We start from the raw sequence: 14,355 nt of genomic DNA, 5'->3' as shown, positions 1-14,355 counted from the left end.
TATTTCTGTTTTCCTTTTGTGTTGCAGGAGGCCATGAAAATGTCATTGCAGAAGGCAAGACGGCTCATCAGTCAGCAACATAATCTGGTGAGAGACAGGTCCATATTCTGGAACAATTACATGTCAAGGCCTCCCTTACACACATTGACTGCAGGGAAATGGATGTGGCCTTTATTTATTTATTATTTATTTCATTTGTTAAACACCCAGACCCTCGGGTATCACAGCTTTATTGTAGACATGTTACGATGCAATTAGCACTAATCCAAATACATTAAAAAAACAGTGGTACACACATTTGCATAGGGTGATACATGTCCTGGTGACTTACACTATTTAGAGTTTCTGGTAGCCGTCTTCCCTAAGGAGGCGTGGATAATGGCCAGCAATCGGTGGATATGTCAGGTTGTGTGTGGTTGACTAATATTGGTTGAAAAGCCAGGTTTTTTTTTTAAACAAAGGAGTGGAGTAAGTCTTTGTGTAAGTCACCTTGTTGATAGGAAATGTAAGAGGGGTATTGCCCATTAAAATCCACATAACACATCTTGTTAGGTCCACGCTGTCGTTTATTTCAGAAATGGAGGCGACAATTAAACAAATGATAGATCAATATATCACAATATGTAGCCAGTTTGGGAGATGTTATCTATTCACGAGGTCTCGCACAAGCATGGATACATTTCGTCCAATCCCAGCTTCTCAACTTCACAATGGACAGTGTGATCCTGGGAAAATCAGTCCATACTGCGAGTTCCTTAGTGCCTTTATCAGGCAACATGGAACACACTTAAAACAGGCTGCTTACTGGTGTTAGATGACATATACAAGTGGAGATAAATCTAGCAGGTTTGGCTTGTGTACAGTGAACATGTGTGCAGTGTTGCCAGGTGTTACAAACATAACCATTGCTAACCTCGTATTGTCATTAAATGGTCTAGTACTCACATGGTTTAAAATGATGGGTCTTTTCACTTTGCTGCCCTAGTGGTGGCAACGTCATAATGTCAGTGACCCCCTCGGACCTGTAACAGTTGTCTGGATAGCTCATGAGTTAAGTACTTGCCTCAGACACGGTCCAATCTGCGAGTATGAACCCTGGCATGGCCGACTCAGCCCTTGTTCATTCAGGGGTAGACGAATTGGCTACAGCGCTTAGAAGCGGCTGCGTGAGGAATCTGGCACTAAGCTCTACAGGAAATGTGATCTCATTATTTCTGCATGCGCTGAAGCACATTACCGCACGTGCGAATCCGCCGAGAAACACTGCCAAATTCCTAATGCGGTTTTCGTAAGAGACATTTCAGAGGCAACTTCCGAAAGAAAGCACTTACTTTTTTGTCAAATTAATAATTTTGTCCAGGTAGATAATTCACTTAGATGCACTTACCAATCAATGGGCAGAGAGGCCTGCTGCGGCAGGCCACCCTGTGCAACCAACCAGGCAGGCAACGTAGGAATCGCTTAACTGTGAGAGTGGGCGGGGCCTACAAGGCTTCTTAATGAGAATTCATAAACTAGCTAGGACTGTGGGGGAGAAATGGGGGAACCAGTGGCAGTGCCAGAGAGGAGCAGGGGGTCGGCCGCCCTCCCTGGATCCCCCTGGCGCCCAGTGCACCCCCCAGCCCCTCCTACCCCTTCACCCTCACCCAGTCCGGCAGAAAAGCTGCCTCCACTGCAGGGGTTAACTCTGCAGCAACTTCAGGTAATGAAATGCAGAGCCCCAGCCGTGCCAGGCTGGGGGCATTCTTGGGAGAGATTCAGGAGGGATGCGATACATAGGTTAATAGGTGCATGCCGCCTAGCAGTGAATAGTCAAGTCCCCGGGCACTGCTGCAAGCACGCATTTGGCACTGGTGCAGCACTGATCTCCAGGGGGACGTTTTCCAATTTTAGTTTTGTGTTGTGCACGATGATGTGTACCGCAGGGGATTGTACTCTGAAATGGTCTCCCAGCGAGAATGCGTTCTGTTATAGATTCAGTAGCTGAGGGACATTTTCTCCCCATGACAGAACATTAATTGTCGGCCATGTTTAGTCCTCTGCATCTCACTTATTTCAACAGTTACTCTCTTCCGCCCTCCGAGCGTTTTAGACACCACCAGACAGTGAGATAGCTCAGCGAGGTGCGCCCCTAGTGAAAGGCTTTCTTAGGCGGTGCATGCCATGAGAACTATTTATTTGGTAATAGTGAGGTGTGTTGCATGCTATGTAACTAGCCATTTAGCATACCCTTTGAAGAGGGTATCAGAAACTATTCTGCCCTTTGAAGAGGGAGGACTTTATTGGCATATATTCTGCACTTGGAGTCTCTGTATCAGAATATACTGTACCCTTTGAAGGGGGGTGAGAAGGGGGGTGTATCAGAATATATTCAACCCTTTCGAGGTGGCGAATGAATTAGACTGTATTCTGTCTTTGGAAGCGGGTGACCATTTCAGAATATATTCTACTCTTGGAAGCGGGTGACCATTTTAGAATATATTCTACTCCTGGAAGCGAGAGACCATTTCAGAATATATTCTACTCCTGGAAGCGAGAGACCATTTCAGAATATATTCTACTCCTGGAAGCGGGAGACCATTTCAGAATATATTCTACTCCTGCAAGCGGGTAACCATTTCAGAATATATTCTACTCCTGGAAGCGAGAGACCATTTTAGAATATATTCTACTCCTGGAAGCGAGAGACCATTTCAGAATATATTCTACTCCTGGAAGCGGGAGACCATTTCAGAATATATTCTACTCTTGGAAGCGGGAGACCATTTTAGAATATATTCTATCTTGGAAGCGGGAGACCATTTCAGAATATATTCTACTCCTGGAAGCGGGAGACCATTTCAGAATATATTCTACTCCTGGAAGCGGGAGACTATTTCAGAATACATTCTACTCTTGGAAGCGGGAGACCATTTTAATCTTGGAAGTGGCAAACCATTTCAGAATATATTCTACTCTTGGAAGCGGGGGACATTTTTAGAATATATTCTACTCTTGGAAGGGGGAGACCATTTTAGAATATATTCTATCTTGGAAGCAGGAGACCATTTCAGAATATATTCTACCCTTGGAAGCGGGAGACCATTTTAGAATATATTCTATCTTGGAAGCGGGAGACTATTTCAGAATACATTCTACTCTTGGAAGCGGGAGACCATTTTAATCTTGGAAGTGGCAAACCATTTCAGAATATATTCTACTCTTGGAAGCGGGGGACATTTTTAGAATATATTCTACTCTTGGAAGGGGGAGACCATTTTAGAATATATTCTATCTTGGAAGCAGGAGACCATTTCAGAATATATTCTACTCTTGGAAGTGGGAGACCATTTTAGAATATATTATATCTTGGAAGCGGGAGACTATTTCAGAATATATTCTACTCTTGGAAGCGGGAGACCATTTTAATCTTGGAAGCGGGAGACCATTTCAGAATATATTCTACAATTGGAAGAGGGAGATTGTAATAGAGTATACTTCCCCCGTTGAAGGGGACGTTTTGCATCAGAATGAAATTTCCCCTTCAACGGGATGGGGTTGGGAACTATCGGTGTTCGCGTGCCACTCCTAAATGCAATGGTCTAAGCAGTGAACCCTAGATTGCAGGATGACAAACATCAGTTTAATGGGATTGTACATCTAGATGTGTGCCACATTATAGCACTGCTGACCTGGCCGGACTTCTCTATAAGGAGGCAGGGTGCATCACCTCAGTGGAGCCGATGTCCCCTGTTGGGAATTGTGGTCCCTATCAGTTGTGTGCTAGATAACTGTGAGTTTGTTTTTTACTTTCATTCATGGTTCACTTACCTAGCAGACAGGCGTCTGCATCCCAGTTGCCCTAAAATTGCTGCTCAATTACAGAGTGATGATAGAAGATGCTGTTTTGGGGGGGGAGGGGGGGGGTTCTGGATAGTTACCATTAATAATCCGGATCATGGTGTTGGCATCACACCCCATCTCAAAGATCTATTGCCAGAGAGTCCTTTTTTGGCACATTGTTTGTTGGCCATGCTTGGCCTTAGAAATTCATTGGTGCAATTAACTCCACCACACACTACAGGAATCCAGCAATTCCAGGACATGCTCACACTATCCCAGCCCGTACTTGGGCTTTCTGAGAGAAGCAGATGTGTTGATCGGCAGATCACACAACCACACCAAGTACCTGGTGCAATGCTTGTGAATGCGAAGACCGTGAGATTTCTTCTGCACTGCTACTGCTTCTCTGAATGGAGCCTGCACTAAACAAATGCAAGGCAGCTGCTAGCTCCACCCTCCGCGGTGTGCCATGTGAGTGCATGGTTGGTGAAGTCAGACCTCCTGCAGGTATTTCAAGGCTATACAGGAGAAAGTATCAGTAGCACAGTCTCTTCCTGGAGATGGGTTCCTTTCTCATGAGATGATGCGGCAGCATGGTGCTCTCCTCATCCCCTGCACAGTCTCTTCCTGGAGATGTGCTCCTTTCTCGTGGGATGATGCGGCAGCATGGTGCTCTCCTCAACAGCCCCACAGTCTCTTCCTGGAGATGTGCTCCTTTCTCATGAGATGATGCGGCAGCATGGTGCTCTCCTCATCACCCACGCAGTCTCTTCCTGGAGATGTGCTCCTTTCTCGTGGGATGATGCGGCAGCATGGTGCTCTCCTCATCACCCACGCAGTCTCTTCCTGGAGATGTGCTCCTTTCTCATGGGATGATGCGGCAGCATGGTGCTCTCCTCATTAGCCGGACAGTCTCTTCATGGAGATGAGCTCCTTTCTCATGAGATGATGCGGCAGCATGGTGCTCTCCTCATCACCCGCGCAGTCTCTTCCTGGAGATGAGCTCTTTTCTCATGAGATGATGCGGCAGCATGGTGCTCTCCTCAGTAGCCAGACAGTCTCTTCCTGGAGATGAGCTCCTTTCTCATGAGATAATGCGGCGGCATGGTGCTCTATTCAACACTCAGGCAGTCTCTTCCGGGAGATGTGCTACTTTCTCATGAGATAATGCGGCGTCATGGTGCTCTATTCAACACCCGGGCAGTCTATTCCGGGAGATGTGCTCCTTTCTCATGAGATAATGCGGCGTCATGGTGCTCTATTCAACACCCGGGCAGTCTATTCCGGGAGATGTGCTCCTTTCTCATGAGATAATGCAGCAGCATGGTGCTCTCCTCATCACCCACGCAGTCTCTTCCTGGAGATGTGCTCCTTTCTCATGGGATGATGCGGCCGCATGGTGCTCTCCTCATTAGCCGCACAGTCTCTTCCTGGAGATGAGCTCCTTTCTCGTGAGGTGATGCGGCAGCATGGTGCTCTCCTCATTAGCCGCACAGTCTTTTCCTGGAGATGTGCTCCTTTCTCGTGGGATGATGCAGCAGCATGGTCCTCTCCTCATCACACGTACATTCTCTTCCTGGAGATGGGCTACTTTCTCGTGAGATGATAGGCAGCATGGCCCTCTCCTCATCACTCGTACAGTCTCTTCCTGGAGTTGTGCTCCTTTCTAGTGAGATGAGGCGGTAGCATGGCGCTCGCCTCATCACCTGGGCAGTCTCTTCCTGGAGATGTGCTCCTTTCACATGAGATAATGCAGCGGCATGGTGCTCTATTCAACACCCGGGCAGCATCTTCCGAGAGATGTGCTCCTTTCTCATGAGATAATGCGGCAGCATGGTGCTCTATTAAACACCCGGGCAGACTATTCCGGGAGATGTGCTCCTTTCTCATGAGATAATGCGGCGGCATGGTGCTCTATTCAACACCCGGGCAGTCTATTCCGGGAGATGTGCTCCTTTCTCATGAGATAATGCGGCGGCATGGTGCTCTATTCAACACCCGGGCAGTCTATTCCGGGAGATGTGCTCCTTTCTCATGAGATAATGCGGCAGAGGTGCTCTATTCAACATCCGGGCAGTCTATTCCGGGAGATGTGCTCCTTTCTCATGAGATAATGCGGCGGCATGGTGCTCTATTCAACACCCGGGCAGTCTATTCCGGGAGATGTGCTCCTTTCTCATGAGATAATGCAGCGGCATGGTGCTCTCCTCATCACCCGCGCAGTCTATTCCGGGAGATGTGCTCCTTTCTCATGAGATAATGCGGCAGAGGTGCTCTATTCAACACCCGGGCAGTCTATTCTGGGAGATGTGCTCCTTTCTCATTAGATAATGCGGCGGCATGGTGCTCTATTCAACACCCGGGCAGTCTATTCCGGGAGATGTGCTCCTTTCTCATGAGATAATGCGGCGGCATGGTGCTCTCCTCATCACCCGCGCAGTCTATTCCGGGAGATGTGCTCCTTTCTCATGAGATAATGCGGCGGAGGTGCTCTATTCAACACCCGGGCAGTCTATTCAGGGAGATGTGCTCCTTTCTCATGAGATAATGCGGCGGAGGTGCTCTATTCAACACCCGTGCAGTCTATTCCGGGAGATGTGCTCCTTTCTCATGAGATAATGCGGCGGCATGGTGCTCTATTCAACACCCGGGCAGTCTATTCCGGGAGATGTGCTCCTTTCTCATGAGATAATGCGGCGGCATGGTGCTCTCATCACCCGCGCAGTCTATTCCGGGAGATGTGCTCCTTTCTCATGAGATAATGCGGCGGCATCGTGCTCTATCCAACACCCGGGCAGTCTATTCCGGGAGATGTGCTCCTTTCTCATGAGATAATGCGGCGGCATGGTGCTCTATTCAACACCCGGGCAGTCTATTCCGGGAGATGTTCTCCTTTCTCATGAGATAATGCGGCGGAGGTGCTCTATTCAACACCCGTGCAGTCTATTCCAGGAGATGTGCTCCTTTCTCATGAGATAATGCGGCGGCATGGTGCTCTATTCAACACCCAGGCAGTCTATTCCGGGAGATGTGCTCCTTTCTCATGAGATAATGCGGCGGCATGGTGCTCTATTCAACACCCGGGCAGTCTATTCCGGGAGATGTGCTCCTTTCTCATGAAATAATGCGGCGGCATGGTGCTCTCCTCATCACCCGCGCAGTCTATTCTGGGAGATGTGCTCCTTTCTCATGAGATAATGCGGCGGCATGGTGCTCTATTCAACACCCGGGCAGTCTATTCCGGGAGATGTGCTCCTTTCTCATGAGATAATGCAGCAGCATGGTGCTCTCCTCATCACCCACGCAGTCTCTTCCTGGAGATGTGCTCCTTTCTCATGGGATGATGCGGCCGCATGGTGCTCTCCTCATTAGCCGCACAGTCTCTTCCTGGAGATGAGCTCAGTTCTCGTGAGGTGATGCGGCAGCATGGTGCTCTCCTCATTAGCCGCACAGTCTCTTCCTGGAGATGTGCTCCTTTCTCGTGGGATGATGCAGCAGCATGGTCCTCTCCTCATCACACGTACATTCTCTTCCTGGAGATGGGCTACTTTCTCGTGAGATGATAGGCAGCATGGCCCTCTCCTCATCACTCGTACAGTCTCTTCTTGGAGTTGTGCTCCTTTCTAGTGAGATGAGGCGGTAGCATGGCGCTCGCCTCATCACCTGGGCAGTCTCTTCCTGGAGATGTGCTCCTTTCTCATGAGATAATGCAGCGGCATGGTGCTCTATTCAACACCCGGGCAGTATCTTCCGAGAGATGTGCTCCTTTCTCATGAGATAATGCGGCAGCATGGTGCTCTATTAAACACCCGGGCAGTCTATTCCGGGAGATGTGCTCCTTTCTCATGAGATAATGCGGCGGCATGGTGCTCTATTCAACACCCGGGCAGTCTATTCCGGGAGATGTGCTCCTTTCTCATGAGATAATGCGGCGGCATGGTGCTCTCCTCATCACCCGAGCAGTCTATTCCGGGAGATGTGCTCCTTTCTCATGAGATAATGCGACGGCATGGTGCTCTATTCAACACCCGGGCAGTCTATTCCGGGAGATGTGCTCCTTTCTCATGAGATAATGCGGCAGCATGGTGCTCTATTAAACACCCGGGCAGTCTATTCCGGGAGATGTGCTCCTTTCTCATGAGATAATGCGGCGGCATGGTGCTCTATTCAACACCCGGGCAGACTATTACGGGAGATGTGCTCCTTTCTCATGAGATAATGCGGCGGCATGGTGCTCTCCTCATCACCCGCGCAGTCTATTCCGGGAGATGTGCTCCTTTCTCATGAGATAATGCGGCGGCATCGTGCTCTATTCAACACCCGGGCAGTCTATTCCGGGAGATGTGCTCCTTTCTCATGAGATAATGCGGCGGCATCGTGCTCTATTCAACACCCGGGCAGTCTATTCCGGGAGATGTGCTCCTTTCTCATGAGATAATGCGGCGGCATGGTGCTCTATTCAACACCCGGGCAGTCTATTCCGGGAGATGTGCTCCTTTCTCATGAGATAATGCGGCGGCATGGTGCTCTCCTCATCACCCGCGCAGTCTATTCCGGGAGATGTGCTCCTTTCTCATGAGATAATGCGGCGGCATCGTGCTCTATTCAACACCCGGGCAGTCTATTCCGGGAGATGTGCTCCTTTCTCGTGAGGCAATGCAGCAGCATGGTGCTCTCCTTATCACCCACACTGGAAGATAATCCATGCATGGCGTGGATGTCCTTCTGTTCATTGCTCTAGATCAGGAATGGAGTTAGTGGTGAGAGACATTTTCCTGAGCTAACCACTTCCTTACTTTTTCTAAATATGCTTTTTTTCTTTTTTTAAGCTAAGTCAATGTTTGACACATGTATGAGGTATGTTCATGGCCACTGCCGGTGTAGAAATAATTATAATGCTGTCACCACATGCTTTAATACGACTTTGGACATCGATGTATTTGTTCATGCGCCTCTCAGACTTGTCCACTTTTTTGTGAGGGCAGTGCATCTTTCTCCTATGTATGTGAGTGCTGTGCCTGTGTATTTTCATGAGAAAACTTCACTTGGACGACAACTTGTTTTTGTGTCTTGGGTTTCTTTACCTCTCGGGTACTCAAGTAGTAAAGTAATCTAAATGAAACAACTGTTTACTATGCCCACAAATACTGTAACGTAAACTGCAATGGTCTCCTGTAGTGCACTTCTGCCCTGTTGGTGGCCTCATGGTTCATCTTTCCTAAAGTGAAAGATAGTTGGGATTAGTAGGATAGAGGTCCCAGGAGCTGGCAATAGTGTTGATGACTGCAGGCCAGAAGTACCTGAGTCCTGATTGCCAGTGTGGTGCCATGTAGTTGGTGATAGGGGCACATGGGTTCTCGTCATATCTGGAGGGGAAAACCGAAGATGGCCCAGCTGCCAGCACTAGGACACTCTGACAGTCGCTGTGCGAAGGAGGAAGGGGCTGTGTTCTAGGGTTAATGATGTTGCAGGCCATGCTGTGAGCTCCGAGCGGCTCTCGCAAGGTTATTATAGTGGGGTGGTGCTAGCAGGCATACATTTGACGTGTGTTTCTGGTGTTTTTTGGCTTTGTGCATGTTTTATAGAGGTGCTTGTAGATTACAGGTAAATTAGTTGGGGATTAAGAGGTAATTTGGGGGTTCTTGAGGAGCCCTGGTATTAGAGTTTAAGCCTAGGCTAAAGCGGAGGACCTGACACGTTGTTATCCATCAGAATCTGGGCTTCCAGTTAGGATAATTGTTGATATGGTGTTAATGTCCTCGGCTAAAGGAAAGAAAACATTGGGATAAATGACCTGACTGAGGTCCTTATTAAAAGTTGGTTGGTGCAGAATTAACGTGCTGGTATTTCTGCACCGGCGCATTTCTGCACCGGCCAACTACAAGTTTGCAGATGGGTGAAGTAATCACCTCCAGAGCTGGAGGTAATCCTGCCACCCTACCGGCAAAAATGGAGGTTATGTAATACCAGCAAAGTCCGGCATGGAGTCCTAGGGACTCCATGGAATGGGAATTTACACCAGACACAGGCACTTGGAATCCAGTGGTAATACCGCTGGACCGAGTGTAAGTATCAGCATTTCAATTCACTGGTATCCTGGCGGATATAATGCCAGGATACAGCAAACATGTAATGAGCCTCTGTGTCTGTCTTTGGGGTGTTCTTGATTTAAGCATTAAATGCAGGCATACGTGCCGGTGCCAGAGAGGCTCACCCAAAACCCGTCCCTTCTCTGTTTAGTTATTATTTGAGAGTTTGGTGCTCTGGTCGCTCTTTGCGTCCAAATTCGTGATGGCTTCTAAGATCTACTGGTCCAGCCTTGAGGAGTTACTTGGCATGCTACTTTGTTATTGTGATTTCAGTGGGTTTTTGAGTCACTGCCTGAGTTGGCTAGTATCTTGAAAGGTCCTGTTTTTATGGTGGTGCCGGGCCATATTCTCCTTTGTGATCTTGTGACCAGCCTTGGCTTTCAGTTCCATGGCTTGGTTGAAAGAAATGAGAAGGAGGAGCCGCCGCCTTGTTGCTGGTTGAAGCAAGGTACTGTTGCTAAGGCTGGGATGCTGGAACAAAGCTTTCAAGGGCGCCTGTAATGGACGCATACCATCTTGGTTGTTTTTGGGCACCTGCTGGGAAGGCATGGTGAGCAATACAGGTATGTTTAAATTGAATACTGCATTTGATCAAGGGGGCCATTGGAGTGCAGGGAGAACAAGGGGGGTGGGTTCCCATCTTTGCATCCTTAGGAGGGGCCTAGCTGCAATGCTTTCGGCTCTTTGTAATTGATTTAGCAAATATTCCAGGAGACCCAGGTAGAAGCTGTTGGTGTGATCGGGCTTGGAGAGTACTGAAGCGATGATTGCAATGGCTCTATGTGGGAACGTCAGGTATGGCATGGGGTGCCCAATGGCTTACGCTTAGAAGACACAGCTCTTTGGTGTGCTTTTGTCTTGGGATTCGTGTGCGGGTGCCCAGCCCTTGAAGTGTAAGAGGACTTTGAAAGTCCCTGTTGGTGGCTGTGGAGTATTTTCCCTTAATTTCAGGCCAAGGAATTGATGGGAGGTTGGTCATTGTGGAGCTGCAAATCATAAGTTCCATTTTGGTTGGGTTTAGTTTCAGATGATTAGTCGTTATCCATAAGTCAATATGTGAGAGGCAAAAGCTAAGGTCCGGCTGTTTTGTGGTAAAAGTGTTGGCGAGTCTGGAGATGATGTAAGTATCTTCTGCATCGATGAAACATGTGAGGTCGGGAGCTGCCGAGGATTTCTTGGAGGGGGTCATGTAGATGTGGAAAAGTAGTGGAGATAAGATGGCTCTGCAGGATACTCAACAGGCGATCTTGCAGGGATGTCACCTGATGAGGGACATTTAGGTGCCCATGTGCCCCAACATCCACCCTTTTCCCATTACATTCTGGTCCAAAATGGATACACCTGTTGCAATAAATGTTCCCTTTAAAATGATCCGCTGATATTAGGAACTGGTGCGCTCTATATGAACTACTTAAAAAAATATCATTAATAACTGACACTGGATTCTCAGGAAACTCAGAATGTCTAGCTTTAGCTACGTATTTGTATTTGGAAATGTGTACTGCGCATCTTCTCAAGGACCCGGGCAGAAGCTGCGTCTGGGGGCGCATGTGTTAAATGAGTGTGAATGAGCGGAGTGCTATCACCGTGCCATTTACTGAACAAAAAGGTTTTCAATCGCTTTCTGAACTGTGACAATGAATCAATGCTTGAAGCAGATTCCAAGCACGTGGGCCCTCAACCAAAAAACATCTGTGCCCCTTATAAACAAATTTAGACGGGGAACCACCAGCATGTTTTCGCTCATAGAGCAGAGAAGACGTTTTGGCTGATACCTCACAATTCATGATGATAGATAGCAGGGAGTAAGGTCATGAAGGCATTTAAAAAATCAAACAAATGGTTTTTAAAGAGAACCCTTTGCTGCACTGGTAACCAATGGAGACTCCTCAGAAACTGTGAAATAGACGAATTCCTAGGCAGGGAAAAAAGAAGCCTTATGGCCGCATTCTGTGCGACCTGATGTTGCTGCATTTGGTAAATTGGAGTAGCCATTAGAAGAGCATTACAATAGTCTAATTTGCCATTGATCAAGGCCCCGACGCCAACTGGTCAATCTCTTTCAGAAATGAGAGGCAAAAGAGGCTTCAAAGGTTTGTGATAATAATAAACACCTTTAACGGTGTCACTGACCTGCAAATGACAACTCAGATTTGCTTGCCATATGCAACCCACATTTTTCACTTTAGCAGTGAAGGTGGTTGAAACACCGAAGAGTGATGGACAGGTGACCTGACGCTGCATATTAACTAGTTTTTGCTTAGGTCCAAGCACCATAATGGATTTAACTGAAGCTTATTGATCAACATCCAGTTCTGTACCTTGCTTGCACAAGCCAATACTCTATAAACGGCTTCCAAAGGTTGTTTTAATCGAACCTATATTTGGGTATCATCGGAATTAGAGTGATATTGCAGGACAAAATCGGAAAAAGGGACAAATGTAGATATTAAATAGCAACAGGGATGAAGAAGATCCCTGGGGCACACTGCACTTGACCAGTACAGGGCTAGAGAAGTGTGGGTCCAATTTTACTTGCTGGGTAAGTTTGTGTAGAAATGATGCAAACCATCTCAAGGAATCTTCAGAAACCCGCATCACTGTCAACAATCTTGAGAAAAGAGTCTCAAAAACAACAATGTCAAAGGCTGCCGACAAGCCTAACATGATTAACGTGCTGATATCACCTTCGTCGGCAGCCCCCAAAATGTCATCCCAAACCGCGACACACGCAGCTTCAGTACCAAATACCAATTTTACAGCCAGGCGATAATTTGCCATTGTTCATTGGGTGGTATTTTACAGCTGACGATAACTGCCAATCACTAGTGCGGTATTCGTAGAGGCCTTTCCATAATGTGGCCCAGTCTGAGACCAAATTGAATGAAACCAATCCAGGCTTCAGGGCCACTGAACCGAAACTTCTATGTCAACTCTGACCGACACCTGCATTTTGAGATACGGGGTGGTGCAACAATTGATTGGAACTGCTGAAGGGCACACAGGTACAAGAAAATGGTAAGCCGTTACATGCCTAAAACTCCATGTAAAAGCTCACAATATATATGTAAAATATTCATTACAAAATAGGTCTGCATAATGCCTGGCAAGCAATGCTTCTGGGATGTCTGTTGGGCATTCCTCATCTAATCTGCGATGGCAAGATAGTCTTCAAACGACTTGGTAGGACTGCATGCATTGGACACTTGCAATATGAGAATTCAAACTATCGGGAAAGGTATAATAGTCCCGCCATTGCATTATGTATGCAGAGGTGCTAGATTTGACTGCTGAATGCCCTTTTCCAAACATAAGATGCTTGTAAATTCATTAATCTGTACCTCTTCTTTTTTCCCCATAGTGGCACAGTAAGGGGTTCCTGGATATCTGCTCGCTGCCGTATCTCAGCAAGATATGTCAAAAGATCGAATTGTACGTATTCCGTGGCACTTTCATTGACTACCTTGAAATTGAAAAAATATATGTGCTGCTTATGTAAAGACAGTCAGCAAAAACACCAAAAGATAACATCATATAATCACTAATAACCTGGTTTTAGAAGGTTCTGTCCATATGAAACACACCACAAATGGAAACCTAGCTCACACGACACCACCACTTCACAACACTCACTTTTCAGCATTGTGTTGCTTATATCAATACAAGAGATAAACAGAGTTTTGAGAAGTAGCAATGTAGTGCGAGTTAAGGTTAACTATGAAGAGTGGTGGACTTGTTTGTATTAGAGAATTAGTACATTTTTATATACTGTATCACATTTTTGTATACTATAACTCATAGGTTGCATGTATGCTTTACGTACTTTACTTTTGACAAAGCCCTGTGCACCAAGCATATTACCTTATCAATCAGAACTAATGGCATCATAATGTAATCATTAGAATCATTCCTTTAAATCACATTAGATCTTGATGGATTTTTGACAAACCGTAAATGGCAGATTTATGTTTGTGTGTCCTGTGATCGTGGGACCCCAGCAGCCTTTTCTAGTTGCCTGACTCCACTGCCATCACCAGCAAGCTAAAGCATTCATCCTTTATAGAGGCCTCCACCATTTCCTTCATGGTCATGGACACTGGCATTGCAGATTTGGTTATCCGTTTGACATGGCAATCCACAGTTGAGTCTTCCACATCTTCACCCTTTGTACACTCCCTGGGATGGCGCTACAGAAAATCCACTAGATTGTCGCCCGTGACTTTTTCTGTTACATCAAAACTGGCCTGATGCTGAATGGGCTGGCATCGACCATGATCTCCGTCATGTGGGCGGGATGAAAAATGCCCTTGTGCTGTCGGCCCTGAGCAGAGCTTTCAAATCCTAAAAAGCCTTTTCATCACGGGATGTCCTTGCCCACGCAGAATCCTTTTTGGTGAGGATCCTAAGTGGTTGCAATAGGGCGACTATGTCTTTAATTGGAAGG

At 47.0% G+C, this 14,355-nt stretch overlaps 1 protein-coding gene across 1 annotated transcript in view; it reads left to right on the top strand.

Annotated features, from left to right (window-relative positions):
* AOAH (acyloxyacyl hydrolase) overlaps window positions 1-14,355 on the top strand; it is a 1,097,690-nt gene that overhangs the window by 476,847 nt on the left and 606,488 nt on the right. The window contains exons 5-6 of the mRNA XM_069613263.1: window positions 28-87; window positions 13,273-13,343. Coding sequence (XP_069469364.1) covers window positions 28-87; window positions 13,273-13,343 — 131 coding nt within the window. The remainder of the gene's footprint in view (window positions 1-27; window positions 88-13,272; window positions 13,344-14,355) is intronic.

Source organism: Ambystoma mexicanum, chromosome 5p, assembly GCF_040938575.1.
Source record: "Ambystoma mexicanum isolate Mex_15411 chromosome 5p, UKY_AmexF1_1, whole genome shotgun sequence".
Classification (NCBI taxonomy): domain Eukaryota; kingdom Metazoa; phylum Chordata; class Amphibia; order Caudata; family Ambystomatidae; genus Ambystoma; species Ambystoma mexicanum.
Note: the sequence above shows the minus strand (reverse complement) of the source record. Positions and strands in the feature narration are given on the sequence as shown.